The sequence below is a fragment of the Symphalangus syndactylus genome, chromosome 23, assembly GCF_028878055.3.
Source record: "Symphalangus syndactylus isolate Jambi chromosome 23, NHGRI_mSymSyn1-v2.1_pri, whole genome shotgun sequence".
Lineage (NCBI taxonomy): Eukaryota > Metazoa > Chordata > Mammalia > Primates > Hylobatidae > Symphalangus > Symphalangus syndactylus.
In genome coordinates, this window is record NC_072445.2 from 26,822,826 (window position 1) to 26,843,075 (window position 20,250).

A 20,250-nucleotide genomic window follows, 5' to 3' on the forward strand; every position below is an offset into this window, starting at 1 on the left:
TAACTTGTTTAGCTCTCATATGAGATAAGGTGATGTAATCATAATGGCTCTTAATTTCAGAATGCAAGCATAAGACCATATATTTTACACACACACACACACACACACACACACACACAGAGCATATGTATATATGCACACACTCACACTTAAATGATGTGTGTGTGTGTGTGTGTGTGTACTTAGTAAGGACTGAACAAATGCTTACTAGCTAAATGATGAAGCTAGTCCTAACCTGTTTTTGAAGAATGGGCAATTATAGAGAGGATGCATGTAATTTAAAAAATTTTAGTGGGGACATAGCTATAGAGATATCAATCTTTTGAGTTTTGTTTTTTTTTTAAGAAATGGAAAGTGTTGGTTGCATAACTCCTTCCACCTGTAATGTGTCTTAACAATTTAATTTTTGGCTTGCAGCTAGTTTGGAAAAGTCCTAGTTATCATGGTTTTGTACTTTAATGTGCTTCCCTCTAGTGATTACTGGGGTAAGGGAAAGTGTTTTGCATGCAGTAGATGCTTAAGAAGTATTTGCTCATTAAATAAATGAGTAATATTGGAATAGAGATCAGCAAGCAGTAGGTCATGATGGTTTTATTGTTTCATTCACTCATTCACTTATTTACTTCACACACAAAAAATTGATCTCCTGCTATACACCAGGCATGACTCTAGACACTGGAGGTACATCTGTGAATGAGACTAAATTTTCACCTTTAAGGATTATATTCTAAAAGGGATGGCAGAACATAAATCAACAGGAAAATATCCAGAGATGGTAAGCTATGATGGCACGTAAGCACGGTGAGATTTGAACCAGGGAGGAAAGGCCACTGGGCTGGAGTTGTTGAGAGTTACAGCCTAGGCCAGAAGCACAGTGCTGAAGCCTGAAGAGGGCAGAAAAAAATATCCCAACCACTTGCTTCTGCCCTCTGACCTCCTTCTGATACCTCCCATTGGATGAATAAAATGTTCAGCCAAAGAGCCTGAGTCTGGATGATGTAGTCACTAGGGGACGGAGCGCAGAGCAGGGCAGAGAAAGCCAGAATAGGATCAGGGGCATGAGGCTGGGATATAATTATGTCTAATGAACATTTGTTAAACAACAAAGGATTCTTTTGGCATACAGAATTTTCTTTGCTACTTATATGCAGAATTGTAATGAAATAAAGCATTTTTCAGTTTGGAACTCTGCAATAAATGGAAACGTTTCATTAATATTGCAGAATAAAACTTGAGAGACTGATTACCACCATTTAGCTTCCTTCCCCCTCTTTCTTTCAGGAATCCTCTGCTGTTAATGGGGATTAAGAACAGATGCGTGTATGTCTTCGTTTAGACTCTACAGGTGTTCTCTTCTCCCCAAATTGTCATATATTGGGAACCTGCTAGTATGGCTAGAGTGGCAGGAATTAAGTCACAGATGAATCATTTTCACTCAACATTCTTTTAGAAGAGGTTAGATCAAGAAGAATTAAGATGATTCCAGAAAGAGAAGAACAAGGAGACCCAGGGAGGGAGGGGTGAGGAGGGCAATTCTTAACGTTAAATGGGTTTATTTGATGGCTGTTGGGAACGAGATTTGTGCAGACACTCAAGGCTGGCAGAATACATTTAATACATGCTCTTGACCTGTAAGGGCAGTGAATTGAGAAAAGGCTGCAGGAGTTGTCTGGGCTTGTTCTTCAGAAGGAAAAACGCAAGGTATAATAGGGGAGCTGAGTACATGTCTTGTGACCCAGGAAAGGAAGAGGATAGCATTGTTATGGTGTGATCAGAGCCAGAGCAGTGTGGCTGAGGGGAGGAAGTTTGACTGGGAAGCTCTTTGCTCCCTTGGTAACCAGGTATGAAGATGACTAGCCATTCATTGTGAAGAGACAATGCTATATGAAAACTTTACTTTTCCTCCTGGACATGAAGACCTTTTTCTTAGCTCCCTTTCATCTAAGTAGGCCAGATGGCTGTTCTGGCCAAAGAGATGTAGACAGAATTCAGCACAGTGCTGAAGCCTGGAGAGGGCATACATCATGTCTACACCTGGCCTAGCAAAAAAAGATCCTGCTTAGTTTCCCACTGTAATTGAGAGTGGAGACATCCCCAAGACTGTTGTGGGAGGCCGTACAAATCTGTAGGGAAGCTTGGAGTAATGTGGGAGTTTAAAGAAAACGCAAAGAAACTCTGAGGCATCTGGCTGGTCTGCTCAAAATTTGGACTGTGGCACCAGTTGTTTTGTGTTTGAGGCTGGTCTAGTCTATTTATATGATTATAGGGCTTGGAGAAGTTTAAGAAAAGCATTGCTGCCATTTAGAATTTCCTAGATTTGATGGCCTCAACTGAATGTTATTATTTAAGTACTAAATTAGATCAAAGGTTGAGCATTTATGTTGGTTACATTTTACTTACTCATTTGGAGGGGTAAGGTAGAAGAAAAGGCTGTAAGAGATTGTCTACACAACAATGGGATTTTATTTCCTAAAACGTTTTGTTGCAAATGATGATGCACCTGTGACAAGCTGGCTGTGGTCAGGGTGGAAACAGGAAGAGAAACCACACTTAACCTACAACTTCTAAGTAGTCATGGCTGAGCTAGACCAGAGTTGGGCTTTTCTTTGAGTTACAAAGCAAGTCTCTATTGATGTTTTATACCTTTTTATTTCACTAGTCTTCAAGCTGTTGAAACATTTTTTCAATTACTTGTCATTTGCTGTTGTTTTGTCTAGGTGAATCATCCCGAAAACTAAGTAGAGAAAAAAACAAACACCCCAATCATCAGAGAAAGGATATTTCAAAACTGCCCATATTTAGTCATTGACTAAGGCCTTATTGAATGCAGCTTTATTGATAGTGATGAGATTACAAAATAACACTGCATACATTTTAGTTTGTTTTTCCTTATATAGTACCAGAATGTTTTAAGCAAACAAAGAAATTTTTTTGAGAATATTTGCTGAATAAATAAAAAGTTTTAAAAGAATATCCAGGACAAATAATTGATTTCAAATTCGAGAGGGCAAATTAAATGGTCTTTACCCATTGAATGTGCTGGAGGGTAAATCTTTAATATTTTAGAGTGTTTAATTCTTATAATTATGAATAAAGGACTGTTTGGAAAATTATTCTGTAGGTTTTTTGCCATGAAAAGAAATACTGAAAAGTAATTCCTTTTAATGCTGCCTTGTGCTGGAGAACATATTTATCAGTGGCTGGAATAGGGATCTAGTTCGTTCAGAGATTACATAAATTCATTTCGTTGTAACTAAGGGAAAAAGTTAATGAGGTGATTTTAGTTTATTTTGTCTAGTAACTTGGATGAGTTCTGAAGATGCTTGGCCAGGATAACCAGCAAAAAAAAAAAACATTAAAAAATTGACCTTTTAGAACGTACATATTTCCAGGTAAACCTCTATTTACATGTGTATTTGTAAAATACACTTACTACAACTGCTGCTGTACCTTAAATCATAGAACCATTCAGTACTCACTTCCTTATGACATCAATTATACCTCCTCACTCATAACACATCACTACCATCTAATCATGTTTTAAAATTATACGAATCTGTACCATCACTGACCTTCTATTCAAAACCATTCTTAACAACATAGGAAGTAAAAATAAAATTCATTGAATGCACTGAAAGCAACTAATGCATCAGGGATGACAACTTGGCACCAAGAACCTAACTAAAAATGGACAAACTATGTTAAACTTTGGCTTCCTGGAGACTTTCTCATCAGGTCTCTGCCCCATTTAGAAAAAGAGAGCTTGAATTTTATTATTTCACCTGCTGGGTAACATGCAATTTCTCTGATACGTTGAACTGATGCTTTTATTTCATCACAGGACTCAGCCGTTAGAAAAATAACAAGTCATTTTCTTTAATAAAAAATAAAAGGAAGTATATGGTTGGGTCCTAAGACTCTGGAGAGTAATTGAATGTAAGCTTAAAACATACTAAATATTTTCCACTCGGGAAATCTGGAGAAACTAGGTTTCTAGGAGCAACTGCTTCAACAGTTGGTTTAAAGAATGTGTTTTACTTACACATGAAAGTGGACACACATAATTTTGATTCTGCATACTTTTATGTCTTTCAGTTGGCAATGCAAGATGTTCCAGGATACGAAACTTTCACGGACCCTCACATTCCATACTCCTCACCAATATGGTATGTCAGAAATTCCGACATTCCAAATTCATATTGGTCTTTATTTTCCTAACTGTTGAAGCAGAAGATAGAACAACAATGCACCCAAGAGTCTGGTAAGCTCAAATATGTGGATTTTCTGAGTCTTCAGATAAACAATGCAGAAAATAAGTTAAATGGTAATTTTAAATGATTTATCCAGCTCTAACATGTCTCCAGTTTCATCTCTAGAAAGCCACTGCCAAGTTTTTGCACAACCTATTTTATCAAGCTTTGATAGATGAAAAATCCTCTAGTTTCAGTATCTCTTCTCATTATTCCATCATGTAATGTTACAATTGATTGATTCTCATTTCATTTCAAGCCCTAGGTCCTCCTCTTCATACAATACTTCTAAGATGTCAATGGGAACACATCTGTTAGTGTGCATCAAGGAATTACATCTATTCACTCACTTATGATCTGTAACCCACAATAAAACACCCTTTTCTCTAAAAATTAACCATATACTGTAGGCTTCTCAGTTGTATGAGTGTGTGCATATACACATACACATACACCAAGGTAATATACCATATGCACATATACCAAGGTAAAAGATTCTTTGTGTGGGATAACGAAACAGCCCAGTGCTTTTACGTTAATAATATCTTGTTCTTAATTTACAGCGTTTGTAGCCCTTACCTGAGTGTTATCATTAAATACCCAGAGATTGAACTTTTCATAAGGGGCAATGATATAAAATTGTTCCACAAAGTGTACTATATGAACCATTTTTCACAGTTCAAATAACATGTTTTAGAAATAAATATCATAACTAGCAATAACCTATCTACACAAGGTGGAGAGGATGAGATTAACAAAAACCGAATTATATTTCCATATATCTCATGTTCAATTCCTAAATAGCTTGTTTTAGTTTTCAAAATCCAATTGCACATAACCCATAATTGATAGGCCGCTTCCTCTCCAAAACAAATATACTGTCAAAGAATAAAGTGATAAATTATAAAAAAGGAAAATATGTATCATTTACTACAGTCATTCCCTTTCCCCAAAACTTGGCAAACATATAAGAAAAATGCTATCAAGTGGGTATACTTTGATTATAAATCCAAAGCTCATTTGGAGCAGATGAGATTAATAAAAATAGGACAGAATGAGTATATATTTTTATATATGTGAGATGAGTGTTTGATTTTTACTTAAGAAATCAGGAGGATTCATATTAAATGCGAAACAGTGGCATTTATCAACAGGAGAACCCATTCATCCAGTTACTACCAAATCTACAAATTCCAAATGTTTCTTTCATTCTTATCATATAAAGGATTGGGACAAATAAAATTATTGTTATTGGTTGTATAAACTTCAAGCTCTCTAAGCTTAAGGCTAATGGTCCTTAGGGACATAGTTTTATTTGGTGATCTTCGCAGAGTGTACATTAGGGCCAAGGCTGCCTTTAACCGGGTTTGTGTAGTTTTTAGGTGACGGTAAGCCTCCCAGGGTACGTGAAATTCTTCTTTAATAGAGGACAAGGGATAAAATGCAAATCCTTCTGCTTGAAACAACCAAATGACTTAAATTTATGCTATAAATTAAATGACTCATATCAATTACTTCATTGAGAACATGATTTTATGGTAGAAAATAAACTGGGGCTGAGGCATGGAGGAAGAGGAATGTCCGCTAATACAAAGGTTATCAACTTTAGGGTCCCTGTTCCTTTCGGTCAGATCTTGTTTTAAGCTTTATTACGTTGTCATGGGATATCTTTCAAAATCCTTTCCTCAATCACATACGGGGGGAAAATTGCGTTGAAATACAGAATTAAATCTTAAGTCTTTATTGGAGATCGACAATTTCCATTTTTAAATAAATAAAATCTATATGAATATCTTCAACTTCCTAAAGAAAAAAGAGAGAGAGGAAAATAAACTTTTGAACATGAAATCACTTACATAAATCTCAAGTGTACTAACGTGTAGAGGAAAAAATCTCAAATGTGGGTGTAACCGCTATACATTTAGGAAACATGAAGCCTTGGGAGAGTGCCTTTAACGAATTCCGTCTGCCACCCAGTGGCCACTGAAATAAATTGTTTCTTCTGTTGGCCATGGCCCTGTATTTTGCTAAAAAAAAAAAAAAAAAAAAAAAAAAAAAAAAGAGGTAGATTATGCCATACCAGGAATTTAAAGCCATCAGGACATGTGCCTCGACATATTTTACAATACAATCGTGTAGTAAATGTTACATATTTTCCTTTTCGAGAACTCAGAGGTTAACCACGTGGCTCTATGAATAAATCAGGTGTTCTTCCTGCGTCCCTGCATCTACCTGGGCTCAGATACTGACTGGCACAGAAGATACCGAACTGGCCCGGGATTCCCGAGTCACGTTGTTGGGCATCGAGAGGGTGCAGCAGGACACGCCGACAGTGGCCTCGGGTAGCTCGTCGTCCTCCGTCCACTCGTTGAGCTCGGGGCTGAAGCACTGGATGCACTTCTTGTACTTCTTCTCGCCCTCGTTCCAGCCCCCCACCAGGTAGGCGCGGCCGTGCAGCGCCGAGACGCCCGCCGTGCTCACTCCCACCTGCAGCGGCGCCGCGTAGCTCCACTGGCCGGTCGCGGGGCTGTAGCACTCCACGGTGAGCACGTCCACGCGCTCCCCGCGCGGCCCCAGCTGGCTGCCGCCCATCACGTACACTCTGTCGCTCAGCGTGACCGCGCAGTGCCAGCCCCGGGGTGTGCTCAGGTTCGGCAGCTCCTGCCACGAGTCGCTGGCCGGGTCGTAGGCGCACACAGAGCGCGAGTAGGCGTTGGCGATGTAGCCTCCGGTCACCAGCACGCGGCCGTCGGCCACCGCGCTGGCGTGGCAGCAGCGCGCCACCTCCAGGGGCGTCTTCGGCTGCCACTGATTGGTGGAGGGCACGTAGCACTCCAGCGAGGCCAGGCTTCCTTCTGCGTTGCGGCCGCCCGCGGCGTACAGGAGCCCGTTGAACACGCTCAGGCTGAAGTGCGTGCGCTTCTGGTTCATGTTGGCCAGGTGTATCCAGGTGTTGAAGCGGGGATCGTATCTGGAAATGATAGAGAAGGTGTGACAGCTTTGTCGGCGGCAGCTGGGGACCCCATGTTACTTTGCAAATCATGAGTGGGAAGCCTGACACTACCCCTGCAAGGAGGCGAGGGACCTGGCCCAGCTCGTCACCTGGAGGCTGGAGTTTCTCTCTCAGCCAGTAAAAATGTGTGACACTTGGAAAAGACAAAGCAGGCATTGACTACCCCTCGCCCCCGCCTCTCCTCCGTTTATAAGCACTCCGTTTATGGGGCCACTTGGAGAAGAGCCCACAGAGACTGAACTTTCAGTCCCCCTTTCCTCCATATTCAAATATCTATCATCCAGTGGGATTTATGAGATGTGCACATGGGGGAGGCTGGGCATTTGTGGCGATCAGAGGAGTGGTGATCAGAGGAGGGCATCGCCATATTAAAGTCAATTCTGCATATCTTCTAATGCCAACCATTCCTAGCTCCCTCTCACTGTTTAAGATACGAATTGACTGATTGGATTTCTCCATTTCTCACAAACCCCTTATTCCTACACCTGTCTTGGCCATTGCGACAATATAGCCAAGCCACTCAGCAAAGTCTTCTCTTGTCTGTTAGACTGAGACCAATGGAACTCATATCTAAAAGCATCAACAAAGGCTTAACTTTGGGTACTCTTCTATTTTCCAGCACTTGTCAGTAGAGAAGACTTTTTAGTTTAGGGATAAATATATATATTTTTTCAGTGCTCGGAACTATCCATGTATAAGCACTGAAATCAATACCTCAAAAAGCGACTTGGGTACTAAAAGGTGTCTTTTCAGCAGGAGGAAAATAAGCATAGTGAACTGATGCTTTCCTGTTGACGTAGTTCAGAAGTATTGTAAATACAGAACTCACTCCTTCAGTCTGATGTTCATCTTTGTCTCATTTAACTCCCAAATTAAACTCAACTATAGTTACAAATCAAACACTAAAAATCAGTTAATTGTGTTCTTTTAAATGCTTACACACATAATGGAATAATAAAGAATATTTTTCATGAAATACTACACAAATTTTCAGGTCTTGCTCATTAGTTATGTTTGACTTTATATTACTACCATGATATAAGCAGGATTTTCTGAACATTTCGTATGAATGGAAGTTTAGTTTTTAATCATAAATATATAAAATAATATGGCATTTGAATTCCATTTTTCTGAAGGATGTGTTTTACTCTTTTACTCTTTTCCGCATGTGTCAAAAATACTGACACATTTTCTGTTATTCGGTTTTCAAATAAGTATTTCAAATTAATTAGCTGCCACATTTTTAATGATCTCATTCTATTTGCCAATTATGAATTTGACAGTTGTCAGTAGCAGCCACTTAAAATACATTTTGTATTATTCTATTCTTTCTTACTACTTAGTGTTAAAAACTGAATTTGTACCTAATTTCTATCAAAAGTCAGTGTATTGTGAAGAGTACCCAACTAGAAATGAGTAAATGTGAATTGCCGCTTACTGGTGTTGTAACTTCTCCGGGTATCAGGTTTCTCTTATGTAAAATCAGAATAATTATATCTTCCCCACCCACCTCACAGGCTTGTTTCAGAAATCTATAGTGCAAAATATAAATGAATGCACTTTATATAACATAAAGTGCTGAACATATGTAAGGTGGCATTATTATTATTTTTGATTTACTAAGCCAATGGACTAAGTTAATAAGCAAGATTAATTTACTTCTATGTTAGGGCTATTTCCCTATAATATTGAGCCATTTCAGTTCCTAATAAAAGATCAAGTACCTGCAGAAATTGCTGACTGCATGCTTGGCTTGATTTCTTGCATCATTCTGGTCTTCACCACCAGCTACATAAAGAAATCCATCCATCACAGCCACACACTGATTAAAACTTTTGGCTGGCATTTCCGTAAGCTTGCTCCATCCATTTTCAGGGTCTCTATACAAGATGTCTCTGCTAAGGGACTTCTCAGTAAGGCCTGGGCGTCCCCCAACAGTGACGAGGACTCGGCAGCCGCCTCGGATTCTTGTTCGCCTAGATTGCAATGTGTTTTGATGATATGGAAGCAAGTGGTAGTTCATAGCATCTACGAGAAGTCTGTGACAATCAGCATCTTGCATCATTCTTGGTACGGATTGAACATAATTGACCAGGTCTTGTGCAGAGATGGTACCAAAGCGAATATTGCTCAAAAGATCTGCAGCGTATTTTACTCTCTTTTGGTCAAATTCTAACCATTTCATTGCGATCTGGAATGCTACTATCTCAGAAGGCAACTGTAAGTCATCATCTATAAGAAGTTCATTAATTTGTTCAAATGTAAGTTTCATAAACTGATCCGATTCTGCAAATTCAAGGAAGTTATCCCGAATAAATTTCTGGGCTGCTGCTTTTGCATTTTTTAGGGAGTATGTTTCAGCAATATTAACAACATACATGCAATTCTCAACACTCATCTCCTGTATCAGAAAATCACTGCACATCTTTACAAGAGTATGGATCTGAAGATAAACAGCGGCAGAAATAATGCTTCCTATTGTATACAAGGAGAGAGTGAGCTTTCCAGTGTAGGCATATGCAATGACAGTGGCCAGGCCTAGTGGTGAGATATCATTGAGATCTACCCTCTGAGTTGACGGGTCTTTTTTTAGAATGTTGTAAAAATACTCACTGCATGAAGCCATCACTGACTTATGAACATCAAAGGATTTGGTTTTGGTACCAATGACTAAGTCACATAGGAAGTTCTCCTGCCGCATTTTACTTAAACCTTCCAAGAGGTTGGGGCCATAAGAAGCATCTGTTAGTTCAGAAGAAATGCAGCTAAGTCCATTGCCTCCCTCTAGGAGCCCATTCAAAGCATTCAGTTTGTTTAGGGGGCTATCTTCTACGATTATAGTCATCTCATTGATATCTGCTTTGTTCTTTTTGACAATCTTCTTTTTGGGTGCCATGTTGGCAAATACACTGTCACAGGCAAGAGCTTGCTAAAAAGAGAGAGAAAAAAGCATGGTTTTGTTTTCATTGTGCTTTAGACTTTGAAACACTACATTGAGAAACTTTTTCATAAGATAATAGTTTTCATGGCATAAAATAGATTAATTTTTAAAATAGGTTTAAAGACATATTAAACTAGATGCACATTTTATGAATTAAATATCTAAGTAACATACACACATACACAAACTTATATAAGACCAGAACAAGCTAGGGATCTTGTTTTTGTTTTTGTTTTTATAACTTAGGTTAGGGAAGGCCCTTCTCAGCTGACACAAAATCCAGAAGCCATAAAAGAAAAGACTGAAATATCAGAATATAGAAAAATAAAAATCATGAAACAAAACTGACTCCTTAAAAGGCAAGCAACAGACTGGGAAAACAAGTATTTTTAACTTTTTTTTTTTTTTTGAGATAGGGTCTCATTCTATCACCCAGGCTAGAGTGTAGTGGTGTGATTTTGGCTCACTGCAGCCTTGACTTCCAGGACTCAAGCAGTCCTCCCACCTCAGCCTCCTGAATAGCTGGGGCTACAGGTGCGTGACACTATGCCTGTCTACTTTTTTTGCATTTTTTGAAAAGAATGGGTTTCACCATGTTGCCCAGGCTGGTCTCAAACTCCTGGGCTCAAGCAATCTACCTGTCTTGGCCTCCCAAAGTGCTAGGATTACAGGCATGAGCCACCTTGCCCAGCCTAATCTGATGATTTCTTTGGTGCAAATACTCTCATCATGGCTGATTTCAAGCTATCAACTGCTTAACAATCGGCTTACCAAATTTCTGAAAATTCAACCATCAGCTCTTGTGAGCCAGTGCAAGCCAGCTCCAACATAACACTATAGAAAACTTATATCAAACAGCCTTACGCTAATTATTCAACAATTTTCTCTTTTCACTAGTAGTAATTCATGTACATTTTTCCATAGCACAGTATATGTATAAATCCATCTCATTCCTTATAATCAGTGCATAGTAACACATAGTAAGGGTATATCATACATTGTTCAACTATTATCCTGTTGATAAGCATTTATGTATTTAGGTGGTTTACAATTTTTTGTTGTTTTGTGTGTGAGTGTGTGTGTGTGTGTGTGTGTCTGTGTGTGTGTGAAATCCCATTGTAATTTCATCCTGAGGGGTAAAACTCAGCTTTGGCTCTCCTTGAAGCGTTTTCAACTTGATGGGTGGTGTATGTGTTAAAGTAATTTTGCAGCCCTTCTATTGTATTTGCTCCTGTTCCTATCCATGCAGAAAAAGAGTAGCAGGTAGGCAGAACATAGAGATGGTTTATTTCTTTTCCAGTGCTTTTGTTTTCTTCTTTAAGCTCCGATTATCATATTCACATTTATATTTTTTACAAGACTGTAGCACATATATCCTTCTCATTCTTTTTTTGCAAACAATGCAAAATGCATCCTTACCTTGTGAAAATAGATTATGAACCCTCTATCATTTCAATGCTCAAATGCATTAACTTATGTGTTGAGTGCCTCTTTGTTGGATTTTCTGGGAGAAACTTTTGAATATTTGTCAGCAAGCAGTTATCAGATATCCATCTTGGTGTGGGCAGCACAGTGCTGGGAATGATGGAGCAGTACAAGATGTAATTTATATTAGAGAGACAAGACATGGCAAATGCAAAATATCAATAAGGAGCTAGGTTAGCACAACAGAGTAAACTTTGGGGGGAAAGTCCTGTCTGTGTTCCTGGAAGAACTCCTGTGGCCATTTTTTTTTAATTCATATAGATACAGGGCTTGTAAATGCTTATTGTTTTAGAGGAAATCCGGAGCCTGGGGAGTAATCTGAATGCCTCAGACTGAAATTCTAAATATTCTGTTATCCATCATTAAGATGTTGTTCCATAAGTAGCATGTAAGGGTGATATTTAAAATATTAATTACTGACAAAACAGGTGATCTACTAACCAGAATGGATTCAGGCCACAGTGCTGGACCTGGGTCCCAGCAGTCCCCCTAAGGTACACTGTGTAATTCTTCAGTTACTAGATAATAGACCCAGGAGAGGGTGGAAGGGTGGGAGGGACTCAGAGAAGCTCAGGGCAGTAGCTATTTGATTATTTCAATTTGTTCGATATACATATAATATTTACAGAGGGATCTTAGTATTTTAGCATACTTTCTGATCCAAACAGAATTAAATTAGAAATTAATAACAATAAGCTATCTAGGAAAACCATTTAATTTTCAATACTTGAAAATTAAACAGTTCCTTTTAAATTATCCATGAGTCAAAAAAGAAACCACAGGAGAAATTTTGATAATATTTCAAATAGGATGACAATGAAAATATAACATAAATACCAATTTGACTACTTATCTACCGTGTGACTTTTGGTAGATTACCTAGCCTCTTACAGTCTCCACTGACTTATTTCTTAAGAGAAGATAATAATAGTGCCTGCCTCTAGGGTTGTCAATGAAGTCTAATGAGGAAATGTCTGTAACAGCATTTTGCAGAGCACCTGACAAAAAGTGAATGTTCAAAAAAATTTGAACCATTTTCATGACAAGAAATAGCCTTTGTTAGTTGTCTTTGTGAATAGAGAAAGGAGCCTGTTTAAGCTTTAGAATGAAGTGAATCAGAGAAAGCCACCACATCATGGACAAACAGTCATGAGGTGCAGGAGGCAATATGGGAGAGTCACATAGTGACTCAGAAAAGAAGTGGCGAACAGCAACCAAGGGAGGATTTCTGGAACGTGTAAATATTTCTATGAGATTTTTTAAAAATGCCAGGGAGAGAAAAGGAATACATGCAAATACAGAGCCTGCGAAACAGATTATTTTTATTTTGATAGGTAGGGCTAACCCCGAAAGTTCAGAAAACTTGGGGCATTTGGTTATAGGTTAGGTGAGCAAAACAACTGAGTACATGGAACAGATTGTGTGTCTGGATTTAAGGATTCAAATAAAAAGGACTATTGTGGTGGGGTGGTGTTAGAGTGGGAGGTTTTGCAGATAACACGAATCCTGTTGGGTCTTGGTAACTGAAGGGTCTTAAATAGCAGCATGTATAGGAGGGAGAAGGTTATTAGAAGTAGAGGAAATGTTTCAAGTTGAAGCAGGGAGGCGTGACTCAGCCTGTCACATGCATTCAGAGATGGCCGAGGTCATGAGGGAGACAGGTGGGCAGGTAACATTCGGTCAATACACACAGGAGGTTGGATGCCAGGAAGGCTTGAACTAGATAAATTCATATGCAGTCTAGAAGGACTAAGAAATCTCCAGGAAGAGAGAGTGCAATTTGAGGCTAGACGAAATAGTGAAATCAGTAAAAGCTCTCTCTCTCCATTTTCTTTCTCTTACTTCCTATTGATGGCTTCTCTTTCCTCCATTGCCTGACCTTCATGCTGCTCCTGGTGTTCCCACTGTTGACTCAGCCCTGGCCTGTTCCACTCATGGGAACTTCCATGCCCTTCTTTTTCTTTATATTCTCTTGCCCTTGTCCTATTTCTGTAAGACCCCTCTGGGTGACACATTAGCTAGTCTGACAAACGAATCCAAGCTAACCAGTTAATGGGCAGATCTACTCTTTTTCCCAGATATACATGGTTTTTGCTTTGTAAATAAGTGTCCTTCTATGACTCACATACAAATTTCTATCAGAGTAGCCTTTGTAGAATACATATATATATATATATGTACGTATATATGTATATATATATACATATATATGTAAGTATATATGTATATATATATGTGTGTGTATATATATGTACATATATATGTGTGTATATATGTACATATATGTGTGTGTATATATATGTACATATATGTGTGTATATATGTACATATATATGTGTGTATATATGTACATATATATGTGTGTATATATGTACATATATGTGTGTATATATATGTACATATATATGTGTGTATATATATGTACATATATATGTGTGTATATATGTACATATATATGTGTGTATATATATACATATATATGTGTGTATATATATACATATATATATATATTTATATATACTGACTTGCTGAATATGCCACGTGCATTTCAGAAGGATATGTATTCTACAATTGTTGGGTGTAATGTTCTATAAATGTCAATTAAATCAGGGCAATTGATAATGTTGTTCAGGTAATCTATAACATTACTGAAAACTTACAGATAGATACACATGTGCAAACACATATGTATTTTTTTTTTTAATTAAAAGGAGGCATTTAAAGCCTGTGAAATCACTCTTTAGAGGTAACTGCCTTATTTAGCTCTCTCCAAAATGGGGAGAAGGAGAGGAACAGGCAGGAGACCATTTAAGAAACTTGAAGTCAGGCTGGGTGCCATGGCTCACTCCTGTAATCCCAGCACTTTGGGAGGCCAAGGCGGGTGGATCACCTGAGGCCAGGAGTTCAAGACCAGCCTGGCCAACATGGCGAAACCCTGTCTCTATCAAAAATACAAAAATTAGCTGGATGTGGTGGCACACACCTATAATCCCAGCTACTCGGGAGGCTAAGCCAGGAGAATTGCTTGAACCCGGGAGACAACAGAGGTTGCAGTGAGCTGATATTACACCACTGCCCTCCAGCCTGGGCAACAAAGCGAGACTCTGTTTCAAGAAAAGAAAAGAAACCGTTGAAATCAAAGCCTGCAAACAACTTTCTTGTGGCCAGATTTTCCTATATATACTCATAAATTCGGTCTTTCTTTAGAGCTACCATGACATCTCATTGCCGGGTCTGCAACTCATAGGTAAGGCTGTCCATCCACCCACCCAAGTGTTCTCAGTCTGTGCCATGTTCCTCCAATAAGGACACTGCTGCAGATCCTTCAGAGGAACCTGAGGATCAGGATCATTGCTTTGAAGCTGAGCAAAGCTCTGATGTTGACTTCAGGGCTGCAGAGTTGTTCATTTGTTCCTATGTCCTAATAAATGCTCTGCCTGTGGCGCTGCTCCTGCATCTCCCAAAGCCACTGCTTTTCTCAACTTGAGGAGAACTGTAGTCTAGTAAGAATCAATAAGCCGCATCTTATGCTCCAGGCCCTGTTACAGAAAAGACTAGCTCCCTCTTTATGGGGGATCAGAACCCAGAGGCTATGTTGTCAATGGGGCATACAGGAAAGGCTTCAACAAACTCTCCAGGCCCCTCACATTGGAGCCTTTCTGGGTACAGACACAAGGTACATCACACTGGGTGCAAACAAACACACGCCCACCCAGACACACAGCATGCCACTTGACCAACCAGGATTTTTCCACAATCATGTTTAAGTTAAGAGCAAGGGCAATCTTTAAGGAAAGAAGTCATAAAAGGCCAGCAAAGTAATATATATGCACAGGAAAGGAAAGTGGAACGATTTAATTCACTTCAATTTACTAATTTGGTCATAGTGCTGGGCTTCGAGGCTGATGCTATGGGCTAATAGAAGATGACTGGAAAAAAACTGAGTATTTTTAAAAACATATTATCTAGTAACCAGGTCACCTATTAACATGTAGTCAGAGCAGTTCGTACAGGAACTTTCACTGTTTTCTTCTACAATGATACAAATAAATGTTCACTGTGCACTCCTAGGTCATCATCAGTGATAGTCACAGTGACAGTCAAAATGTGGCTGTGAGAAAGAGGTGTTACAAAATGAGTTACATATATGTGTTCATATATAGAGTATAACCTACACGCTGAGCAATACATTTTAAAAACATTCCATTCTTTTTGATTCAATTAATATTTTAACTTTGCAAAGTTGGATGAGGGTTTTACTTACTCTCTCTTTTTTTTTTTTTTAAAGCTCTCTCTCTCTTTTTTCTTTTTAACAGAGTGAATGTCTTCTTGTCAGCTGCTCAGGGCATCCCCAAGCTTGGTAGCCAGGGCCCAAGCTCGGTAGCCAGGACCATCAGCCAGGATATTATTAGTATACCCTAGGGAGGGCTTTGACTCGGGTTATGGTCTGCATGGCAACGCGTGCGTCTTTGTTAAGCTGCCGTGGCTAGGAGAGTGTGAAGGCCGTTTCTCCATTTTTCCTAAACCACAGCAGGCTTGGTTCTCCCTGGCTGCCTAAGGGGGGCTCTGATATGTTGCTTTTTGGGATCAAAGGAAGGAAGAACTTTACAAGCTTCCACCAGGACTGTTGGTGGCTTGCACTTTTCACACTGTTCCTACCAGTAGGAATTCTGGAAGGAGGAGCAGGTTTAGCCACAGCAGCTGAGGTTGTGTAATGGGATGAACAGCTATTTGGAGGCACTGCCAGTCCCTTCCCTTTCTGGGTCAAAGAAAAGATTTTGCACAGGATGCAGAGGGTTGTAGAAGGGTCCCTATGCTGCTGGAGCTACCCCTTCGTTCTGTGGAGGAAGCCCAGAGAATTCACCTTTCCTGGCTACGGACCCCACAGCCTCCTCTCCCTCTGCTCTATCTGCTATCACGTAGAGCAACCTCTTGACTACCCTGGAAGAGCTGCCCGTTAGAAACTGGGCAGAGGGTAACAGAGACGCAATTCCACACTCCCCTCCCCATGCCCACTGCAGATCCTGGCTCTTGGGCCATTTCTAGTGCCATGTATTCAACACCTGATAAGCAGCTGGGCAGAGTTACGTAAATCATTACATTTTTCATTATCTTTTGTATTTGCCAAATTTAAGTATATTAATTCTTAAATATACATCACCAAGCAGGAATCTGTTTTATGTATTTAATGTAAATGGATAGCTCCATTTTCACCTAAAAAAACAGCTATACAGCTAGCATTTATTAATCGAGAGTGTACTATGTGCTGGGCCCTGGGTTAAGTACTTTACATCATTTTAGTTTTTAAATTTAAATATTACAGATATCCTAAAAGGTAGGTTACATTATGTTCATTTTACAAATGAAGAAATTAAGAATCAGAAAGAGTAAAAAAAAAACTTGTCTAATACCACATAAGCAAGTGTGCAGTGTGTGCTGGGGCAAAAATTCAAACCCATGGAAACCCTGGGCCCCTATATTGTCTTCTTTAAATCCAGGGTAGGGTAAAAACTGTAGTAGGTTAAAAGTTAGCTTTTTCTAACATGGGAAGACAAAGACAGTGCAAGGTATAGCTGGTGTTTATAAATTTAAAATTTTGATATAGAGAACATGAAATGGTTCATTCTGTTTCCAAATACTGGAATAAAAGAGTTACCTTTTTGAATGTAAAATAAATTTGTTTGGGGGCACATCAGTCCTGTGGATTTCTTTAACCTATTAAGGGTAGTAAGAATGTGAAAATCCAATAGGTTAGGTAAGCCAAATAAATAGGGACAAGGAGGGCTTGCATGAATCTGTTTATCAGATAATCAAGCACTTCCTTTAGAAGTATATTGAATATGAAATTACCATTTTTTGTTTAAAAGCAAATACTTTCAATTTCATATGGTTCAACTTAGCTAGAGGCTGTGCCTAACTTTTATCTATAAAGTATACAGGCTCTATGCACAAAGTTAACTACAATTCTATTCTCTAAGGCTGTATATAGGACACAAGGACACAGTACAAAAGTTTTTGTTTGGGTTTTGTTGAAAACTTTAGTAAACTGGGTCTTTTTCTTTCCTAGTATTTTGTGTGTTGGAGGGAGAGGAGGTTAGAAATTGAGTTTTAAGACTGATGCCTTTTTGATTATCATAGAACTGAAAATTGGGTTTTGGTGTTCATTCTGCTCTAACCACTTGATAGACCTATGGCAGAACGTCCAACCTATCAGGATTTCAGTTCAATCATCTGTCAAACAAGGAGATGCACTACTTTTGCTTCTATAATTTTGCAGAGAGTTATGAATACACAACTGACTTTTGCTGTCAGAATTGTCAAAATCTGTTCCTACATTAAATCTCCCTTTAATATGGCCTTCCATATCTCTAGAATCTACTCATTATCAGATAGGGATGAACCAACTGAGACAAGGTTTCTTTACATGGGATCTATATGTAAAACAGCTAGATTTAGCAAATAAAAATACAAGATGTCAAGTTGCATTTGCATTTCAGATAAACTATGAATCATATTTTAGTATAAGTATGTCCCAGGCAATGTTGGGGACATACTTATGCTAAAAGTTGATTTGTAGCTTACCTGAAATTCAAATGTAGCTGGATGACCTGACTTGTATCTGGCATTCCTGATCAGGGTTGGGTATCAGGTGAGTCCATGAGTCCTGTGGAATAGTCTGAAACATACTGTGTGCATGTGTTTATGTGTACTTCCACACACTGGGCTCAGCGTTTTCATGAGATCCATAACCCGAAATAGATCCAAAATGACTGGACTGAGAATAATGCTGCCAAGCAATGTTACATAATTGGACCCTTGTCTGTAAGTGGGCAAGTCCATGTGAAAGTATTGCACTTAAATTCTTCCTGGCCCCAGCTGATCCCAGATGAAGGCCCCCAGAACTGGTTATAGAAAAGGGTTGTTACTTCATATTTGAAAACATTTTCCTTCCCACTGCCCTGCACCCATGCTTCCTGGGAGAGAGTCCACAGCAGGGTAAGCTGAAAAGCCATGTGTGCTAAAGTGTCACTGTCACTCTCATGCCAGTATGAACTGGGATCCCAGAATGTCTTTTTGCCAAAGGGGCGAATCAGCTGCTCCCGCTCCCTGTCCTGGCCACATTCCTATCACTGCATCTGTCGGGGCTCATCAGCCCTACCTCCAGGAATAGAAACCCTCCCGGCTTCTGTCGCTTGCCATTTTAAGTCCAACCTTGGGGTGGGGTGTGGGGGGGTGGTTTCCACTTCACCATTACACTTCCAACATGATTTTTAATATAAAATATGTGTCAGCATAATGATATGTGCACATTTAAGACAAAAACCTATTTTTTAGCCAAATAACTTTTTTTTTTTTTTTAGGAAGGATATGTTGTCAATAGGTTTTTTTGTCCTATTTGTCAATTTTTGTCTCCATTTTGTCAATAGGTTATATTTCTGGGAATTCAGAGTTGTCTGATTTTTGTACTACAGATTTAGTTAAAACTGGTAACATTTTATCCAAACTGATCAGTAACAAATGTTAAAATGATTCTTGATAAAAATAAAGGTAGAATTCTAAACTTTGTGAACAAAGCCTAAGAATTTTCTCTCCTTCTCCTTCTCTATAAAGTAGTGAGAGAAAAATATATCTTAAGCTTTAGAGGTTTAGAATTTTTGTTAGAAATTACAGGTGGTTTTACATTTGTAGGGCATCACTGTCATGCATTTCTGTTACTGTGACATTCTCCTAACACATTACATTTCTCAGATTTCAAAAAAATGTTTTCTGTCTCCCAACTTCAGATTAGGGACATGAACCACCTGACCCAGCTGTAGACTCCCTTTAGTAAAATAGCTCTACAACCACGAACACTCAGCCCACCCTCTCCCACCCACACATCCACACACACTCCAGGATCTAGAAGGCAGGAATTGGTGACTCTGGTCCCAGCTCCTTACCCTCCTTGGGTGAAGTGGCAGGTCAACTTGAGACGATGAAGTTTTAGCAGGAGACTCCTCTTGGGAAGGGATCTGTGGAGACAGAGAAAGGGAGAAGGAAACTCCGGTGGGGAGCCACCAGCAGCCACCTGACAAGACCCGGCTGCAGCAATTTTTAGAGTGACCCTTTGCCGTCCCACTGGATAAGGCAGGCCAAGCCTGCGCTTTGACCGGGAGCAGAGCAGCGAGCGCCCTCCTCTCTGTCTTTGGCCTTCAACTCTCCGGGCCAGCTGGGGGCAGGGGGCGGGGCTCCGGTTGGTGGAGAGGGATTGGGTTTCTTGACCTGACCGGTTGTTCAAAATAAAAAAAAAAGGAAAGAAAAGAAAGAAAGAAAGAAAGTCAAGAGCTCAATCAACCTGTGTGAGAGGAAAGAATGTTAACTCGATGGGTGTTTAATTGTTGGAAGCAGGGATTGTAGTAGAGTAAGGAGAAGGGAAGGCTGTGGATTAAAAATTAGTTTTTGGAAAGGTAATTAGCCTGGTCACCTACGGTCTTTTGAGAAGATAGTGGTTATAAATAGCCTGTTCTTTATAAGAGGAGCACGTATCTACCAGACATGGTACTTTCTACAGCACCTCACAT

The 20,250-nt window shown here is 39.4% G+C and overlaps 1 protein-coding gene and 1 long non-coding RNA gene across 3 annotated transcripts in view; one reads left to right on the top strand and one right to left on the bottom strand.

The window, feature by feature from the left end:
* Positions 1–602: 602 nt before the first annotated feature.
* Positions 603–19,815, bottom strand: KLHL31 (kelch like family member 31). 2 transcript variants are annotated; one of them, XM_063632654.1, is made up of 5 exons: positions 19,630–19,815; positions 11,624–11,779; positions 8,988–10,192; positions 6,738–7,221; positions 603–6,053 (listed from the first exon to the last, which is right to left on the bottom strand). In XM_063632654.1, the coding sequence occupies exons 3-5, from the start codon at positions 10,157–10,159 to the stop codon at positions 5,991–5,993; spliced, it is 1,719 nt and encodes a 572-aa protein (XP_063488724.1). In that variant the 5' UTR covers positions 10,160–10,192; positions 11,624–11,779; positions 19,630–19,815; the 3' UTR covers positions 603–5,990. The 2 variants fall into 2 exon arrangements, with proteins under 2 accessions (XP_063488724.1, XP_055119965.1); XM_055263990.2 differs by lacking the exons at positions 603–6,053; positions 11,624–11,779 and having other exon boundaries at positions 6,489–7,221.
* LOC129473472 (uncharacterized) overlaps positions 6,562–20,250 on the top strand; it is a 37,600-nt gene continuing 23,911 nt past the window's right edge. The window contains exon 1 of the long non-coding RNA XR_008654268.2: positions 6,562–6,689. This is a non-coding gene — a long non-coding RNA (uncharacterized lncRNA). The remainder of the gene's footprint in view (positions 6,690–20,250) is intronic.